This window comes from Bos mutus, chromosome 28 (assembly GCF_027580195.1).
Source record: "Bos mutus isolate GX-2022 chromosome 28, NWIPB_WYAK_1.1, whole genome shotgun sequence".
NCBI classification, from domain to species: Eukaryota; Metazoa; Chordata; class Mammalia; order Artiodactyla; family Bovidae; genus Bos; species Bos mutus.
Window position 1 is genome coordinate 20,696,158 of NC_091644.1, and position 19,551 is coordinate 20,715,708.

Sequence of the window (19,551 nt, forward strand, 5' to 3'; positions counted from 1 at the left end):
ATACAAGTTCCTTCACTTACCTTTCTCATCCTAAAATTCTATTTATCTTCCAAATTCACCCACACTGAACAAATTAAAGGCAGGTATCTTATTTGGGACTCAATTCTACTGCACAAAACAGAAAACTTCCTAATAGGTTTTAAAGACGTGAAAACCAAAAAATTCTGTTATGTTAGAGAAATCCAGGTTTAAGAAGCCTGAGGATGGGACTTCCCTGGTGGCCCAGAGGTTGATTCCGAGCTCCCAAAACAGGGGGCCCAGGTTCAATCCCTGATCAGGAAACTAGATCGTACAGCAGTTCTACTGGTATCAGAGATGCAGGCTCCTTTCGTCTCCCCATCCTAAAATATATTTTCTATTATCAAGTCAATTCGTAGTATCACATGATTTCTGTATCTCCAACTATTGAACCCATGTTCTATAGATGATGAGGGAAAGGAGACAGATACAAAAGAGTACATTCTGTATGGCTCTAATTCTATAGAAACTATCTAAAAGATCTTTATAGACATGGAGGTTAAAATAGTGGTTATTATACATGGAGTTACCAATGGGGAGCAGGCAAAGGGAGCCTTCAGGGGTGCTACAAAGATTTACATCGCTGTCTGGAGTAGTGTTATATGTGCAGAGAATCACTTGATATTTTGACAAGACTATGCACTCCAAATAGACTGAGGAAACTGGAAGTATTCTAACACACTTAGTGTTCACGCCCAGTTCTTGTGCTATCACTGCTGTCACCTTCCAGAGGTTGGTTGAAAAATAACCAAGATAGGGATTTCCCTGGCATTGCAGTGGTTAGGATTCCCTGTGCTCCCACTGTAGGGAGCATAGGTTTGATCCTTGGTCAGGGAACTAAGATCCCACATGCCAGATCAAAAACAAAAACAAAACAAAGACATACAGTTTTCTAGAAGAGATGCAGGTGCACCAATCGTCTTGCTTCAGGAATAGCCAGGTCCAAACCCTCTTTTTTTTTTTTTTAATGTTTTTTTGTTCTTCTGAAATGGGCATAAAAATAATGAGTTTTATTTTTCCAAAATCTTAAGAGTCCCTCTGTGGGGATTAATGAGGCAATGTATGTCATGTACTTAACATGGTGCCTGATATTTAATGAAAGGTAGTGGTTACTGTTATTATTTATTATCATCATGATAGTCGTCATTACAAATGATAGGACAGGATCTCAAATGATCCTTTAGTGCAAATTTCCAAAGAAACTGGTCAACATACTTGTAAATGTGAATATCTTCCTGAAAATATACATTTGGCTAGGCAGGTAATGACATTGTTTCTCTGTTGAGAACTTTCAAAAGAAGCTAAATCCAGTTCTTACCTCTGATAGCACCACAGTTTTAGAAAACTCAAAGTAGTTATAGAAATAATTTTGGAAATATATTGTAAAATTTTTGATTTTGCCTTCAATATTGCATGACCTTCATTAAGGTGGCCCCATGAAACAAATGGGCTTTCCTGGTAGCTCAGCTGGTAAAGAATCCGGCTGCAATGCAGGAGACCCTGGTTCGATTCCTGGGTTGGGAAGATCCCCTGGAGAAGGGATAGGCTACCCACTCCAGTGTTCTTGGGCTTCCCTGGTGGCTCAGATAGTAAAGAATCCACCTGCAATGCAGGAGACCTGAGTTCAGTCCCTGGTTTGGGAAGATCCCTGGAAAAGGGAATGGCAACCCATTCCAGAATTCTTGTCTGGAGATTTCCATGGACAGAGAAGCCTGGAAGGCTATAGTCCATGGGGTTGCAATGAGTCAGACATGACTGAGCAAGTAAAACACATACATATATATTTACTTACTATTTATTTATGCTGTCTAATTATAAGAGCACTCTACACTCTCTAAAAAGTAACAATAATAACAAACAAACAAAAAAAACCTGGTAAGAATGATGACTCTAGATCACTACATACAGATTAGGAATGCCATACCCTTTTGTTCATTAATATAAAAAGCCCAGGCTAAGACAGATAGCTTCCTTATTTCCTTGGGAATAAGGGAAGTGGGTATTTTCCTAGTCCATGTTTTCATGGAAAAAATTACTGACTTAGTTTTTATGTAGAGTAAATCCATTTTGGAAAATGTATAAGTACAAAATACTTACCCACTTAGCAACTGGACACCCATTAGAGCTTTTTCCTTCTTTCCCCGTGTACACTACTATTTCTATCCTTACTGCATTTCCTTTTTGACCATACCTAAGTATGAAACACAGTGAATGGAAAATCATTGAAATAAACTTTTAACATCGTTATGGGAATAAGATTTACAGAAGCACAAAAATCAAACACTCCTCATAATAATAACTTTGTTAAAAATGTACTTGTGTGTGGCAGATATTTTTGTTGTCCAGTTCTATTTACTTGTCCTTAAGGATCACTTTTTAAAAAAATGGCCTGGCTCCAAGACAAGCAAAACCAATGTGAATGTAGTGTTGACAAAGGTAATTTTAACTATTTCTATGATTATACAGTAACAGGAAAATAAGTATGTCTGCATTTAACAAAGACAGCCTTGCTTCGTGAGGGTCTTTATTGAGTTCCCAATGGCTCATGTGAATGACTTGGCAGGAACACCAGGACACTGGGCTTTTCCTGGGTGCTAAGAAACATCCAACTCATATTCCTGAAGGTTTTCCATTCACCTCCTATTTGTTCCCAGAGAGTATATCTCTGCATTGAGTTAGGTCCCCAATAATCAATGATTTTAACAGGGAAGCATATTTCCTCACCTATTCTCCATGATTTCCCTGACAGCAGCAACACTTGGTCCTGCCCCAAGGTGTGTATAATATGGGCCTTTGTCTTTTTGTATAACTCGATCTGTGGAAGGAACAAGATTATTAGACCCAAAGCTTTACAGAATTGCATAGGGGCGCGGAAGAGCTAGTTTTACTTTTTTTTTTTTTAAATTCAGAACAATGAATCTTGACAAGATTTTGGTAAGCTTTAGTAATTAAAAACTGGGACAACAGGCCCTGGAGTGTAACTTATCCCTTTTTTCTGCTCCTAATTAATCCATTCTTTCCTGAGAATCAGAGGAGGAAAAACATATTTTAAGTTGTGGTTAACATTTATTCTCAGATCTTCTGCTTTTAAAAAGACCTATAAAAATTGAGGTACGAAATTAAGTTATCCTAGAGCAATACATCTTAAAAGCTTTGCCTCAGAATCCTATTAAAATTGAGCCCCCCCCAAAAATTGAGCCCAACAATTGCACTGCTAATTTATTTTACTACACACATGCATAATTATTTATAATGCACGTGTACACAAGAATCTTCATTGTTACAATAATATGTAATATCAAAAGAGAGAAAAATGGAATCTTCCAATTAAATAATAGTTAAAATTTAGGGTTATTTATACAGTGGAATATGATACAGCTATTAAAACAATAGCATTTACAGACATTGAAAAATCCAAGTTAAAAAGCAAGCTGTAAAAGTAGTATGTTTTAAAAGCCTTAAATTTTGTAAAACTTATAAAATTTTTTTTTACAAAAAAATTTTGTTAATATTAAAATCACTAACAATATTAATTCAATAGAAAAATTGTAACAGCTAGTTTCCTCTAAAAAAAGTTATTCGCACCACATTTCTGTACCATTTGAGTTTTTGTGAGTATGAATTAAGTACTTCTTAGAAAATGTCGTTTTTAATTTGGCCTCTGAGAATCATGTCTAACTAGAATCATTGGGGAATGCATGTCTACCTACATCAGAAGGCTATTACTTACCATTTTAATTGGATATCCAATAAAACATAGGATTATTTTTGTGGCTACTTAAGCAAGATAGCAGTGAATAATTTTTTATTTATTGGTGATCTAGGGCAGGACTTCCCAGGTGTCTCAGTGGTAAAGAATCTGCCTGCCAATACGGGAGACATGGATTCGATGCCTAGGTCGGGAAGATCCCCTGGATAAAGAAGCAGCAACTCACTCCAGGATTCTTTCCTAGGAAATCCCATGGACAGAGGAGCCTGACAGGCTACAGTCCGTGGGGTTGCAAAAGAGTTGGACATGACTTAGTGACTAAACAATACAACAATCTAAGGCAATGGTTCTTAATCATGGATGGTTTTGCCAAAGGGGATATTTAGCACTATTTTGAGTTATGACAACTGTATGCATGTATGTGTGTGCGTTTTTGCTAGCTAGTGAGAAGAGGCCAGGGAGGCCACTAAACAGCCTACAACAGATAAAGCAACAGGTAACAAATACACAGATAGCAAAGAATTACCCCACCTAAAATGTCAGTAAATTTGAGGAACACTAACTACCCTAGTTTTGCTAGGACATAACACTTTCTTAGAAATCCTTTACCCTTGGATATGATTGGGATACTTTACCCTCACTTGGGATGATTTCTGAGTCTGCTCTTTTGTTTTTCTTTTTAAATTCCCATCTCTACACAATGAACACAATAATCTCAAATGGAACAATTATAGGAAAACATGTAACTGACAGTGTATTATTACATAGTTCCAGGTCCACTGCAGATACTGAATAAACTTTGAAAGCCTGGCTGTCTCAATTCCTACAATGTTACAAGATAGTATGTATAAGGAAAGAGTTTTCAAACTAGCTAATCATCTTATCGAAACTATGTATAGGGTTAAATTAGACTAGCTCAGGTCTATAACATATTTATGGCATTTTAAAGACTTCTTTTCCATGTTTAATGACTTATTAAAAAAAAAAAAAGTCTCTTTTTCAGATTTTTGATGCAAGAGGATGGAAGTTACAAATACAGCCTCTGGAGTTGGAACTGCCTGTCTTTGAATTCCAGTTGAATCATTTACTAGCTATGAACTTCTCTGATTCAATCTCTTCACTTATAAAATGGGGATAATGAGCATTCCCTTTGGTGGGTTTTTGTTAATATAACAAGTCAAGGATGCAGCAGTTATGAGACCTGCAGGGAAAGATCTGGAATCTGAGCCATTATCATTACCACACTCTCCTGTCCTTGGTCTGAGAATCTCTCTTTCCCAATTCAACCCACTCAGACAGCGCTGTCACCCCTCCAGACTGTCCGACCCTTCTAAAAGGCTCTTCATTCTGAGAGGAGCCTATCTTTGGTGCCTGGCATGAGGTAGGCTGTCAAAACAGTGCTGAATGATGGGCAGAAAAATGGAAGGATTCATTTCAGACTATTAAATGCACTTTGAATAATCAAGAACTGAAAGTAATTGTTATACTTCACTATTTTTTCTATTGTGGTTAAAAAAGTATATCAGAATGATATACTTACTCCATCCTTCCAATCAGTCCTTTAAGTACCCATTCTTGAATCTACCAATGAATCATTTTCTTCTTGACTGGATTAGCAATTACACAGATACTTTTCTTATGGTTATTTAAGTTATATATATATATTTTATGTTCTCTGCATACATGTTTAAAATGTACAACTTAAAAATACTTGATTTTAAACAAAAGGCCTAAGGGTTGAAATTTTTCTGAATATAGGAAGAATAAACTGTGATAAAGTATTAAGGGATTCATTCTTATGATGTGCACAATAAACAACTTGAGAGACATCTAGCTTGAGCGAACTCCAATTTTCCACTTAAGAAAGTTTCTGGAGTACCAGTTGCATTTCCCATTTATCTGAGCTGCATGAAAAAAAAGGTCCCACAGAAAAATGGATATAGAATTATTTAGTCCATCCTAGCTAGAATATGAATGGGGCCAAAATGTCACATATAAAAACACAAATCAAACTTTATTTGATAATGACTTGAGGCAATTAAGGCAAAAAAAAAAAAAAACACACATGCATACACTTACCAAGACAGTTGCAAGTAGGCAATTCAGAATCTTTCGTTGTGGACACAAGGGTTTTTGTAGGATTGGTAAAGAAGTTCATCGCATAATCATTAAAAGTTTTCTGTGCACTGTTTATTGGGGAAAATTCTGATGTTCCAACACTAGATGAACAGACATCCTCTTCATTTTTGGTAGAAACCACTGTAATTCCACCTGAACATACTACATTTAGGTTCCTGAGAATTTGTGCTGGGTCTGGTAAAGGGGTCTCATGAGAGATACCAGGAAATGTTGGCAGTCTCTGATGCATGAGTTGGTCTTTAACATCCTCTTGGAACTGTCTTTGGTCACTGCCATCCAGGACATTAGCACACTGGTTGGTTGGAGAGGCTGGCTGGAGTAAAGGATGAGCTTTCTGATTGACATTCACTGTTGGCTGTACCTGAGTATATGCATTTTCTGAAAATGCCTGCCCAGTGGATTCTGTTTTTAACGGGATTATGGGGATAGAATCCAAGGGTTCAACCTTCATCTTTTCCTGTGCTAATTCAGGATAATATCTCTCAAATTTTATCTGAGCAAGTGGAGGAAATAATTTTTTGTGTTCTAATGCTGAACTTGTTTGAGTCAGTGGTTTCCATACTTTAGTTAGGGGAGGAATTTTTCCCAACAGAATGGGAAAATCGTGTGGACCAAATTGACCAAATCTTTGAAATTTAGATGCTATCCAAATGTCATGTAATTTACTATACTCATATGACAACTGTTCCTGCTTTTTCTGGTCATTTTCTTGACAACTTATGACCATGTGCTTTTTTTTCCGTCTATCTCTTGATGGAGTAGATTTTGTCTTTTTCTGGATTGTGTTCTTTTGCTTTATTACTGATGAGCCTTGATTATTTTGAACACTGGAAGGTGGTTTCTGTGGTGGTGTGCCCATCTCCTGGTTATACTTTTGCTGTACATTATATGCAACAAGGCTTGTTGGTGTACTTTCAACTTTTTTGTCCTCTGGTTTCACATAATTGAATTTAATCATTGATGCAAGTTGTGTTAACTGTGCGGCAACATCTTCTTCTATTTTACTGTGAACTGAATCTTGACATGATGAATCATCCTTTGAATCCAACTTGATGCTGTTGTCCAGTGACTGGTTACAATACTCTGATTTGCTAGTTATTGTGGTCAACTGCTGCAAATTCCTAGAACTGTCAAGAGAAATCCTACCTTGTGGAATATTTTTATTGGTATCAGTTTTAGATGAATTTGAATTTGGTATAAAAAGTGAATTTGTGACGGTTGAATTTTCCTGTGCCTTTGTGGATGCTTGGTCACTAGGTGAGCTGTTGTGTGACTTAGAAATGCTATTTTGGCCATTGAACACTACAGCATTGCACGAGCTTTGCTTTTCCAAAGACGGACAGTGATGAAGGCTCTGTGACTCCCCTTTTAAGTTTGGGTCTTGGAAGTCTTTTCTCACAGAATACAGAATAGCTTTACAGCTGCTAAGCAAACTAGCTGTTCTCTGTTCTGTTTCTTCATCCTTCTCTGACTTTGATGGAGAGGAATTTTCTGATGGGGCTTCTGAAAGTTGTGTGAGAGCTTCTATGGCCACTACTTGTTCTAGTGTTAATCTCCTATCTTTCATTAGGGATAGGAGACTTGGTTGAAGTGTTGATCCTTCTTTTAGTTCTCTATTTGCTATAATTTCTAGGGATTTTGGTTGATCACTTTCATTGTGTATAGTAGTATGACTATTTGAGTTGCAGTTCACAGGATCTGGGAAAGACTTACAATTAAAGCCAGGCTTCTGAATAACCAAAACATTACTCTTCCCCTTGAGATGATCACAGCTCGCACTAGAAGCAATGGTGCTCATGACATTGTTATGGTTTGCGGTGTCTTTCAGGAATTTATAAGGATTGTTTTCAAATGCCTTGCCAAGTTCTTCAATGTTGATTTTTTTAAAAGACAAATTTGTTTCAGTTGGTAAATAGTGTACATTTTTAATGCCATTTCTTACAGTTTGTGCAAACAATTTTTGAGGTTCAAGGAGGTCAGTAAGTAGAATTTTTTTCCTGTCATCTTCAGAGTTTTTCAAATTTTCAACTTCTGTTTTAATTGTATTAAATTCTCCTTTGACATGATCAGTTAAGTGTGATTTCTTGTTTTGTGTCCAATTCTCCACTTCAATACCTGTCATACTTTCTTCATTTTTAGTTACATTTTCTAAGGTACATGAATTCAATTCCAATCTCTGTTCTTCCTCATGAGCACAACTACTGTATTCCATGGATTCTGACTTGGGGCCATTTACCAGTTTGTTGTCAAAATCTGCCTATAAAATAAACACAGAAATTACTCATATAATCTACTCCGATACCTGAGGAAGAGTTATAAGAACTTTACAATTTAAAAGCAACTAAATGTGAAGTCCCTGAAAACATTTTCACTTTTTATATTTTCTAATAATTTATGAAAAATCAATAAGGGGAAAAGAAAAAAGAGAGGTAGAAACCATTATAATCCCATGCCTGTTAATGTTTTGGTATACTCATTTTTTCAAAAATAAAATTTTTTTACAATTAAAAAACAATTGTAAAATATTTTCACAATTGGTGTCATGGCAACCCTCTCCAGTGTTCTTGCCTGGAGAATCCCAGGGACAGGGGAGCCTGGTGGGCTGCTGTCTCTGGGGTCTCGGAGAGTCGGACACGACTTAAGCGACTTAGCAGCAGCAGCAGCAGCAATGAGCAATACCTACTATTTCAATGCAAACTGTAATGAGACACACACATACAAAAAAATCATACATCATCATAGGTAAATCTATGGCTGGTTCACGTTGATGTAAAGCAATCATCCTTCAATTAAAATAAATAAATTTAAAAATATATAAATCATAAATACTTATATAGCTTGCTGAGTTTTCACAAAACTGCTATGTACCCAAATCCCACCAAGAAATTTACATCTAATAAACAAGGTCCTACATTATTGCACATAGTATATTTAATTTCTTATGATAAACCATAATGGAAAAGAATATAAAAAAGAATTTATATACATATAGCAAACACTTTGCTGTACAGCAGTTACACTGCAAATCAACTATATTTTGATAAAAAAAATTTTTAATTAATTTTTAAAAACTTATCATCATCACTCCAAAACCAAAGCGTAACCACTGATTTGGCATCTTAGATTTCTTTTGCTTATATCCATACTTTATACAACTGACTTTCTTTTACTCAAAATTTTGTTTGTGGTAGTTTTCCATGTTGTAAAGTATAATTGTAATCCATTGATTCCTCCTGCTATACAGTAATTCATTAATTGAATATACAATGTATTTTTGTGTTCTACTGTAGACGGACATTCATTTTTACGTTTTTGGCTACAACAAAGTACACTATAACATATTACTGTTATCTTTTGGTGAACTTATATATACATGGGGTGGAGGGAAGTGCTGGATCATTCAGTGTGTGTATTAATATATGTGCATGCACCTTCAGCTTTAGGAGACAGGCCAAATAATTTTCTACAGTAGCTATCGATATATACTCCCACAAGAATTATTAATATGTTTCCATTTTTATTAACAATTAGTTCACATTCTTATCAAAACTTAGCATTTTCTGTCTTAACACATTAACCATTAGGGTGAGTGGGTAGTGACATCCCTTTTTAAAATTTTTTTGAGATGAACTTCCCATAAGATAAAATTCGTCATTTTACTATTTCAAGTTGTATAATTCTGTGATTGTATACACAATATTGTGCAACAATCACCTTTAATTCCCGAACACTGTCATTGCTTCTGAGAGAAACACTGAACTCACCAAGGAATCAGTATTCCCCTCTTTAATCCGTATTTTTTGTAAACCTTGAAACAAGGATTTCCCTGGCAGTCCAGTGGTTAAGACTCTGCACTCTCAACGCAAGGGGGCACAGGTTTGATCCCTGGTCAGAAAACTAAGATCCCGACTGCCGCACAGTGCTCATCCAAAGTTATACCACAGGATGACACAAGAGGGGACATTTCTGTCAGGAGTAAATAGAAAATAATCTTTATATTTAACATGGTGCTAGATGTTTTAGTCAATGCCTGAAAGACAGTAAAATCTAAATATAAAAATATTGAATAAATGATTATATAATTGACTCTAATAGAAAAACCAAGAGTATTGACTAAAAAGAAAAAAAGATTCAGAGTTCAGAGTTCATATCTAATTTCCTGTCAGGGTACAGGTTACATAGGCTATGTTTAACATGTCAAAATTCATTTCAAAAATGCAATATCATATATACATTATCCTATATGTATATTACATACACATAACAACTTTTTAAAAATAAATAAGATAGCCAATTTTTTTAAAGCAATATATAAAATTTTAATATTAAAAGGACTAATAAGTTAAGCATTCGGGTAAATAAATTAAGAGAATAAGTTCAATAATATTTAATATTATTGTTAAAATGCTGGCATTTGTAAGCAGCAGAGAAAATTATCAATTTCTTAATAATGACAAGAAAGATGTTTGATCCTTATAACATGCAACAAAAATTCCAGATATATTAGTAATTTAAACAGAAGAAAAACTAGAAAATAGGAAAAATCTTCCAAAGCAAGAGCAAAAAGTGGCAAGCCATAAAAAAAGACAGAATCCTTTGACTACATATAATATTAAGACTCTGAAAGGCAAAGACACCATAATATGCTTTTTAAATTGCTGATCACAACCTGAGTTCCAATACCAATTTCATGCTTTGTAACAAATGCTTTTTTAATAGAATATTAAAGAAAAATAAGTATACTATATTTAGTAAAGATAAGTATTATCATAAAAATCTTTTATGTATGGTTTTGTGTCCATGTACTGAATAATGATGTAAACTGTATTTACTTCCTGATATGCATAGCTACTTACAAAGGTAGGAGAAATATTGTCAAAATTAAAGTGAAAATTTCATTGAAAAATTTTTATATTGAAATTTTTAAAAAATCAAGTGACAGACTGGATAAATACAAGATATATAGTTACTGTTCTTAATGAAAAAAAAATTTCTGAGAAATTAAAAAGGAAAATGACTCAATAGAATACTGAGGAAAGAACAGGCATAAGTACTTCACTTCGGTGGAAATCAAAAGGATCAAACTCTATCCAACTTCTTACTAGAAGAAAATGAAAATAAATGCAATCCAAATTGCAATAATAAAATGTAAGCAAATCATAATGCAATATAACATTTAGAGAAAATACGAAATAAACCCTCATATATTCACATTGTGAATTAATGTGCAGTCATTACTCAATGTATCAATCTAGTGATTGCATGGCAAGTTATTAATAATACATCATTAACCCAAAATAATGTGTGATAACATGTGATAAATTAAAATATCTTTTAATTTAAAATATACAAACAGTACGAATTCCCTGGCAGTTCAGTGCTTAGGACTCAGCACTTTCACTGCCTTGGCCCGGGATCAATCCCTGGTCAGGGAACTAACGTCTCACAAGCTTTGCTGGCATGGTAAAACAGAAAGTACGTCCAAATAATGTATTCATCACAAAGTGGATATAGAACGAACATACCTCAACATAATACAGGCCATTATAATAAGCCATAAGCCCAGAGCTAACATCATATTCAACAGTGAAAAGCTGAAAGCATATCCTGTAAGATCAGGAACAAGACAAGGATACTCGCTCTTACTACTTTTATTCACCATAGTATTGGTAGTCCTAGACATGGCAAACAGACAGAAAGAAGAAATAAAAGATGGCTAAAGATATCACATCAAAAGATGTTCAGCATCACTAATCAGAGAAATGCAAATCAAAACCACAACTAGAATTCACTTCACATCAGAATGGCTATCATCAAGAAGACCACAAATAGCAAATGTTGGTGAAGACGTGGAGAAAACAGAACCATTACACACTGTTGGTAGGAATATAAATTGGTGCAGCCACTATGGAGAACAGTATTGAGGTTCCTCAACAAAGTAAAAATAGAATTACCACATGATCCAGCAATTCCACTCCTAGGTATTTATCTAAAGAAAATGAAGACAGTAATTCAAAAAGATACATACACCCCCAATGTTTATAGTCGATTTTTTTTTTCAAATCAATTTATTATTATCCTGACAGCTGGCATCATTAATACTTTGATAGAAACCACTTAAAATTAGCCAAACATATAAGATAATCACATGCAGAAGATATACAAAGTATAACCATTTAAACGGAGAAGGCAATGGCAACCCACTCCAGTACTCTTGCCTGGAAAATCCCACGGATGGAGGAGCCTGGTAGGCGGCAATCCATGGTGTAATAGATATAATTTGTACTTGACCATAACTTCTGTACCCAGAAATGATTGTAAAATTAAAATCTAAGATAAAATCTGTATACCATATACTTTGAGTGCTTTACATCTTAGAAAACAAAGGTAGTCTTTCACTGTTACATATTTAGTGTCTCCGGTGAGTTGAGAGAAACACCATAAAACTTTGAATTTTTGTGCTTTTCTCTTATTAACCATTGTGCATGCTGTGGTGCTCTGAGGTAGGTCTGGTGAAGGTCCATGAGACAAGGCTTTAGAATTTCCAGCGGATATCCAGTCTTTTATACTAATGAGTCAGGCCAGCTTTGTCTCATGGCTGTGTAGACTGCTAAATGAAAGACCACAGTGGTGATAACCGATGGCATATATTTTAGATATGAGTCAGCGTCTATTCAGAGAAGGCAATGGCACCCCACTCCAGTACTCTTGCCTGGAAAATCCCATGGACGGGGGAGCCTAGTAGGCTGCAGTCCATGGGGTCACTAAGAGTCGGACATGACTGAGTGACTTCACTTTCACTTTTCACTTTCATGCACTGGAGAAGGAAATGGCAACCCACTCCAGTGTTCTTGCCTGGAGAATCCCAGAGACAGGAGAGCCTGGTGGGCTGCCATCTATGGGGTCACACAGAGTTGGACACGACTGAAGCGACTTTGCAGCAGCAGCAGCACCAGTGTCTATCAAACTTCGCTCTCACAAAAGCACTGCTAAACTTTCAACTTTGCCTTTTGCAGGCTGCTGATGCAAAAAGTACTGGGTAAGAAGCTGATTTATTGTTTGTACAGCTAAGTCAAAAGCAAGGACTTTCAAGACTAGGTGCTCCATTCTCAGAACCTGTTTCTTGATACAAGTGTCATCTGTAATGTATACAAATTCTGCTACTTCTGGGGGTCTGTATCTTCAAACTTTGAGGCTAACAGCATAGCAGCAGTGCCCCTAAGTTGAAGTTTTCCTCTCAACACAGACATGGATGAAAGAAACCTATCAAGGTAGTTCACAGTCAAATGCAGGGTCTCATTTTGTAGTATATTCTTCTCCTACGTCAGCTAACCAGCCTGCGAGGATAGCCTTCATACTGTTAGTAATGTCTGGCTGTTTCTTCATGTAACCCATGTTAGGCTTACATTTAACCCCCATTTCCTAAGGTATGTGTGAACATCCTCATGGTAGTCTGGTACTTCATTAACATTCCCTGGCTTTTCATCTTCCAACACAATTGATGTGAACATAGTATGTGGTGACTGCAAACTACAATCCACGGGGTAATCAAGAGGTACCAGTGGTTTTCTTGGTCCTGGTAAAGTAACAGCCAAGACATCTTCACTTTCTGCTTTTTTAGATTCAGTTGGCCTCTTTTGCATCCTTCTGCTTCATCTATATGAATGGTAAAGGCAGGCTGTTTACTGTTTAATTTCCAGGGAGGAACAGTGATATGCTCATCATTTATAGGAAGATCCTTAAGAGGTGCAACCCATCAAGTGTTAGGCCTCTGGGGTGCTGGACCCCGCGAGTTTCCGGCCTTCAGTACCACCAGCCCACCTGGTCGGGGACTGCCTCCTTCTCAGGGTTGATGTTCTCCCAGTCCTCCTGGAATGCTATCCGCTGCAGTGTTAGCGCCGAATCCGCCTAGCGGGCCAGTGGCCGGGGCGGGGAGCTGCCCACCATCACTGGGGCGCGGTGGTTCAGCCCTGCGCCAAGCAGCTTGCACTGCATCCCGCAGACCCCCTGAGGAACTCTCCAAACGTACCCCCGTGGCAGCCTGAGCCAGCCTGCTCGCCCACCCAGGGGACCGTGTAGGAGCAACAAAGTTGCTAAAGGCGGAGGCAAGCACTGCCAGGCCTGGAGGGGCAAGGACGCCTCGGAAATGAAGCGAGCCTGCTAAAGTAGCCCGTTCTTGCAGTTCAAATGTATAGCAGAAATTATTTAATAGCCAAGATATGGACACAAACTGCATGTCAATCAACAGATAAATGGATAAAGATGTTGTTTTATTATAGAAACTGGAATGTACTCAGCCATAAAAAGGGATGAAATTTTGCCATTTGCAACAACATGGATGAACTTGGAGAATATTACGCTTAGTGAAATAAGTCAGACAGACAAATACTGTATGATATCACTTATATCTGGAATCTAAAAGATAAAATGAATGAATTTAACAAAACAGAAACGGAATCATAGATATAGAGAACTAGTGGTTACTAGCGGGGAGAAGAATGGAGGGGAGGGTCAAGTTGGGGTAGGGAATTAAGAGATACCAACTACTATGTATAAAATGAATAAGTTAAAAGGACCTAGTATACAGCAGAGGCAATGTAACCAATATTTTTTGTATTTTTTCTTCTTTTGTAACCAATATTTTATAGTAACTTTAAATAAAGTAAATAATCTTTATAAAAATTTTGCATCCTTTGTCGTATACCTGAAACTATTATTTTAAATAAACTATTCCTCAATTTAAAAAATACATAAAATCAACTTATTTAAATAGATAAAATCTAAATAAAGTATATATAGGTTTGTTTTTAAAAAGAAGTGTTGAAAAGAAACCAATTTATTTGCCATTACTATTTAATCTTGAATACTAACACGGGGAAGGAAAGAGCAATCCTTAGGAATTGTACAACCCAGGATGTGCTACTTAACCTTAACTAAACCTTAACTTAAAGTTTTCTCTTTTTAAGAGATCATATATGATTGTGATGGTAATTAAGTGAGATAACTGTCAGATAATAACCGACTCAAGAGCACAGTGACAATGAGCTATCACTAAAAGAGAGTATAATTTCATCACAACAGTTATAATTCCAAAGCCATTAGCTCTATTCTAATATAGTCATTACCTGCAATAACTCATTTAATCTTCATACAACCCTGACATAGGCACTGTGGAAAGATGCTCAACATTAAAAGAAATGCAAATTAAAATGACATTTTTCATTTATCAGAATAGCAGTCAAAAAGTTTGACCACCTAGACCCTTGGACAAGCTGTAGGGAAATAAACTCACATATTGCTGGTGAAAGTACAAAAGGGTGCAATCTCTATGGAAGACAATTTGGCAATAATTATCAAAATTAAGTGCAACTTTAATACAGCAGTTTGAAATTTATCCCAGTTATACTTGCATATAACTACATGTTTTGACAGCTTTGTATATTTAAACAAATAGCTGAAAAGATTCCAATGTCCATCTGTAGCAGGCTAATTCAATTGTGATATAGCTATATAATGCCTTGAAACCATAAAAAAGGATCAAAAATTCCATAGCTAACAGGAAAAGATTATATGTGAGATACATTTTGTATAAAAAGAAATAATATACACATTCATATTTGCATAAAGTTACTCTGGAAGAAACTAATGGTGAATAGAAAGAGTTTAGGAGCAATTCTTTATAGTGAGGAAACAGCAAAGGTTTATTTAGGCCAGATATGATTAAAAGCTATTTTGACTTTTTAATATATTTCCCTTAAAAGTAAACCAAAATTGACAAAGCACTCTATGCAAAGACTTCTATGTATAGTAAGTGAAAGAAATCTAAATGCAGAATAGTTTATGTAGTATCAAATTACAAACAAATTAGAGCATGAGGAAGAATGCAGAGTACATATTTTTTTATAATATTTGTTTAAGGTATTTTAGGAAAGCTACATACAACAGTCAACATTTGTCTTTTAGAAACTCTACTCAGTGGTATTCTGATAAAGGTTTAACAATCAACTTGGGAAGTGGTGGGGAGGAAGCCCTATTTTGTAGGGTTGGCCAATTTTTGTGGTGCCAATCCACTATCAAAGTGACCAACTAAGCAAGAGTTGGGAAGAAATGCACACACGTAATAAGCTGGAAGGAGCTGTTTCCATGACATCACCAAGAGCGTGAATCCAACTACTTGAAACAGGCCCCAGTGGCCACAGTTTTTAATGATGATTTTATTGGCATTTAATCTGCCTAGGTATAGTGTATTTCCTGAACATCCATCTTGAAGTGCAAATTATTGGGTTGGCCAAAAATTTCTTTTGGGTTTTTCTGGAAGCTGTCTGTTACGGCAAAACCCAAATAACTACCTACCTGTGTTTGTGTCTCTTCTCCTACCCCAGCCCCTCCCCCACAGTTCCATTCCTGTCCTCTACTACTCCAAAAAGACCCAAGGGTACAGTTTAAAAGACAGTAAATGATTTCAAAGTCCCCTAGTTGTCTGTCTTCCATTCAATACCCATCCCACGATTACAGGTTGCGCGTACTCTGAACTAACAGGAATGTTGAACTCCTGAGATGAGATCTGGATCCAGTAGTTCCCAAGCTATTGCCATGTTCTCATTTTTCCACATTCCTATCCTCAGGACACTTATACCTAATTTTGCAGGAGCCAAATGGTACTGAGGAAGTCAAATGAAGCCGTTCACTCGTGTCCGACTCTTTGCGACCCTAGGGACTGTAGCCCACCAGGTTCCTCTGTCCATGTGATTTTCCAGGCAAGGATAATGGAGTAGGTTGCCGTTTCCTTCTCCAGGGGATCTTCCCGATGCAGGGATCGAACCTGGGTCTCCCGCACTGGGGGCAGACGCTTTACCATCTGAGCCACCAGGGAAGTAGGAAAGAGGGCTTCTCTTCTGAAAATTCTGACTCTGCCCTTTGAACAGGATCTGATTGTAGCCCTCCCAACACATGCTCACATTCCATACGTGCTGTATTTCCTACATCCAGAAACAGGTACCCAGACTACATGAAAAAATAAAAACTTTCAAAGTATTTTCAGAGCTTTGGTCCAACAAGACTATGACCTTTACTATACAGGTAAATCAGTTTGTTTCTTAACCTAGTTTTCATTTTTTTCCCACCCCTTATTACAGAAGTCTTTTAAAACATTTTTTCCCTAATATTCCTCCCCAGAAGATCTTAATACCTCCCCAAAAGATCGTCATATCATAGATATAGTGTGTATGTGTTTACATACAGTGACCTCATTGTGATATCTTAAGTTTTTTCAACCCCTCCCCCACCAAGAACCAATCTTTTTCACCTCCTTGGAGGAAAAAGCAATTTTAAAAACTAACAAGTAGAGCAGCAAGAGCAGCCCACAGTGTATTTATCCCTAATCAGAAGAAATACCTTCCAAGTCTGCTTTCTCAACCTGAAAACTGAGCATATGAAGAAAAACCCAAGGAAAAACCACTGAGGCCTCTGTTAAGTTTGACTTTAAGAAAACACAATCATTCCTGATACTGTATTTTCCTCTCTCACATTCCCTTTAAAATACACCAAGAAAAAGATGCAGAGGTCAGCCCTGCTCTCCAACCTACCACCAAACAATGCTCACCACAACTGCTTGCTAACAAAATCAAATTTAAGTCAAAAGTAAAGACGAACCAGTGACTCACCAAAGATCCACCTAAGGAAATTCTAAAATAAGCATTTAACACACACATACATCAAAAATATCCTCCTTCAAAGGGGATCTATTTTATTTTATTAGAGCAGTGACATTATCTACTCCAGAATCCCAGCCATTAATTTCCCCTTTTCCTTTTTTAGGCATAAAAAAGGAATATCTGCCCTACCAAGATTTGTAACCCTAACATTCTTTTTTAGTTTTGCCTCTTATCTGTTTCTCCAGTTTGCCTACAGCTACCCAGTGAGGGGTTTCAAAGGCCACAGATAGGCAGGGCTGGGTGGGTCAGCCGGATGAGAGGGAGCATAGAGACTGGATGACTATACACCCCAACCTGTCCTACCTTGGTGCCACAGGGCCTCATGGTTTTTCCAAGCTTGTGCCGAATGGGAGCCATGGAAGAAACTACAGATGTTTCTCAATTTTCTCCTTCAGATCCAGAAGCCAGATCCAAAAGCTTTCCTAAAGTTTTCATTCTTAACCCCCAAAACTCCACCCTCATTTGGCCACAGGGTTTTAGAATCCACAATAAATCCTTTACTTGGGGGTGGGGCAAAGGAGGAGACTTAACTAAAGGGAGGGACAACTTCTATTTAGTCAAAAACCAAGCTAATTGCAAATGAGTTCCAAAAGTATAAACCTAAGAGCTAAACCTCTCTAGCCGTAGATGACCTTGTCTTAGACCACCTCCTCAGAAGCTAAGAGCCAGTATAATTTATTCCTAGTCAAAAAGATAAAAATCCAGAACTTCCCTGGCGGTCCACAGAGCTCAAGTTCAATTCCCTAGTCAGGAAACAAAGTCCCCACATGCCTCGAGGCATAGCAAAAAAAAAAAGTATGTAAGACATTAAAAAAAAAAAGAAAGAACGATAAGAACCCCCTCTCTGGTGGCAAGGCTAAAAGCACTAAGGCCAGGACTGTCTGTCAATAAGAGCCCATTATGGTACCTCCCTCAGAAAAATGATGAAGAAAATTGAAATCAGCCAGCCCACCAAGTACACTTGCTTCTCTGGTGGCAAAAACAAAATGAAGAGACAAGCTTTGGGGATCTGGTTCTGTGGTTCCTGAAAAGGTGGCAGGTAATTCCCAAACCTACAGCACCACTTCTATCATGCTATAGTTTGACTGAAGTAACTCAAGGTCCACCGTTCATAACGTTGCTAGCCTATAATAAATGTGTTAATTCACGTAAAAACAACAAAAGACAAAAAAAAAAACCCAAAAACTCAGACTCCAAATCTGCCTCAAGCTATCAACCCACTAAATCCCCTCCTCATTCAATTATCTTCAGGGGTTACCCCTCAAGGTTATGAATGACTTCTGAACTGCCAAATCCAAACATTCCTTAAATATCACACACCTACTCTGCTCTTCTGTAGATCCCCAAGGGCATTCTCTAATGACACTAAAATCTAGATCTCCCCTGGAGCCCCTCTGTCCCTTGAATGTCTGTCCCTTGGCTGTAGGTGTGTCTCCCAAGCCTGTTCCTTAGAAGATTCTAAATCCACTGCCTTTTTGTTCTTCACACTTTTTGTGAACAACCCTATCCAAGCTTAAAATTAATAACCAACTCTATGTTCAGTGTGTTATTCTTAACACTTTTTTACATACCCTAACTGTTCCATATATTTTTAATAATGTGAGCTTTCCCGGAATGAAAATGGTAACTCCCCTTTCTATTGCTTACCAACCACATGGCATAAAGCTCTATAGATCCCTTTTGCACCTCAATTTCCTTATGATAACTCAACTTACACACACGACTATATATAAAATAGATAACCAACAAGGACCTACTGTATTGCACACGGAACTATACTCAATAATTTATAACAACCTATAAGGGAAAAGAATCTAAAAAAGAATTGCACCTGAAATTAACATGACATTGTAAATCAACTAGTATTGTTGCTGTCCAACTCTTTGCGACCCCATGGACTGCAGCACACCAGGCTTCCCTGTCCTTCATCATATTCAGCAGCATGCTTAAACTCATGTTCATTGAGTCAAT

General features: G+C 36.9%; 1 protein-coding gene and 1 pseudogene across 4 annotated transcripts in view; both read right to left on the reverse strand.

Annotated features, from left to right (window-relative positions):
- Positions 1-19,551, reverse strand: part of TET1 (tet methylcytosine dioxygenase 1) — a 137,975-nt gene that overhangs the window by 42,776 nt on the left and 75,648 nt on the right. For all 4 annotated transcript variants that reach the window (XM_070364498.1, XM_070364497.1, XM_070364499.1 and 1 more), the window contains 3 exons: positions 5,807-8,123; positions 2,743-2,833; positions 2,116-2,209 (listed from right to left, as the gene is read on the reverse strand). In XM_070364498.1, coding sequence (XP_070220599.1) covers positions 2,116-2,209; positions 2,743-2,833; positions 5,807-8,123 — 2,502 coding nt within the window. The remainder of the gene's footprint in view (positions 1-2,115; positions 2,210-2,742; positions 2,834-5,806; positions 8,124-19,551) is intronic.
- Positions 12,268-13,813, reverse strand: LOC102272707 (cyclin-A2-like; annotated as a pseudogene).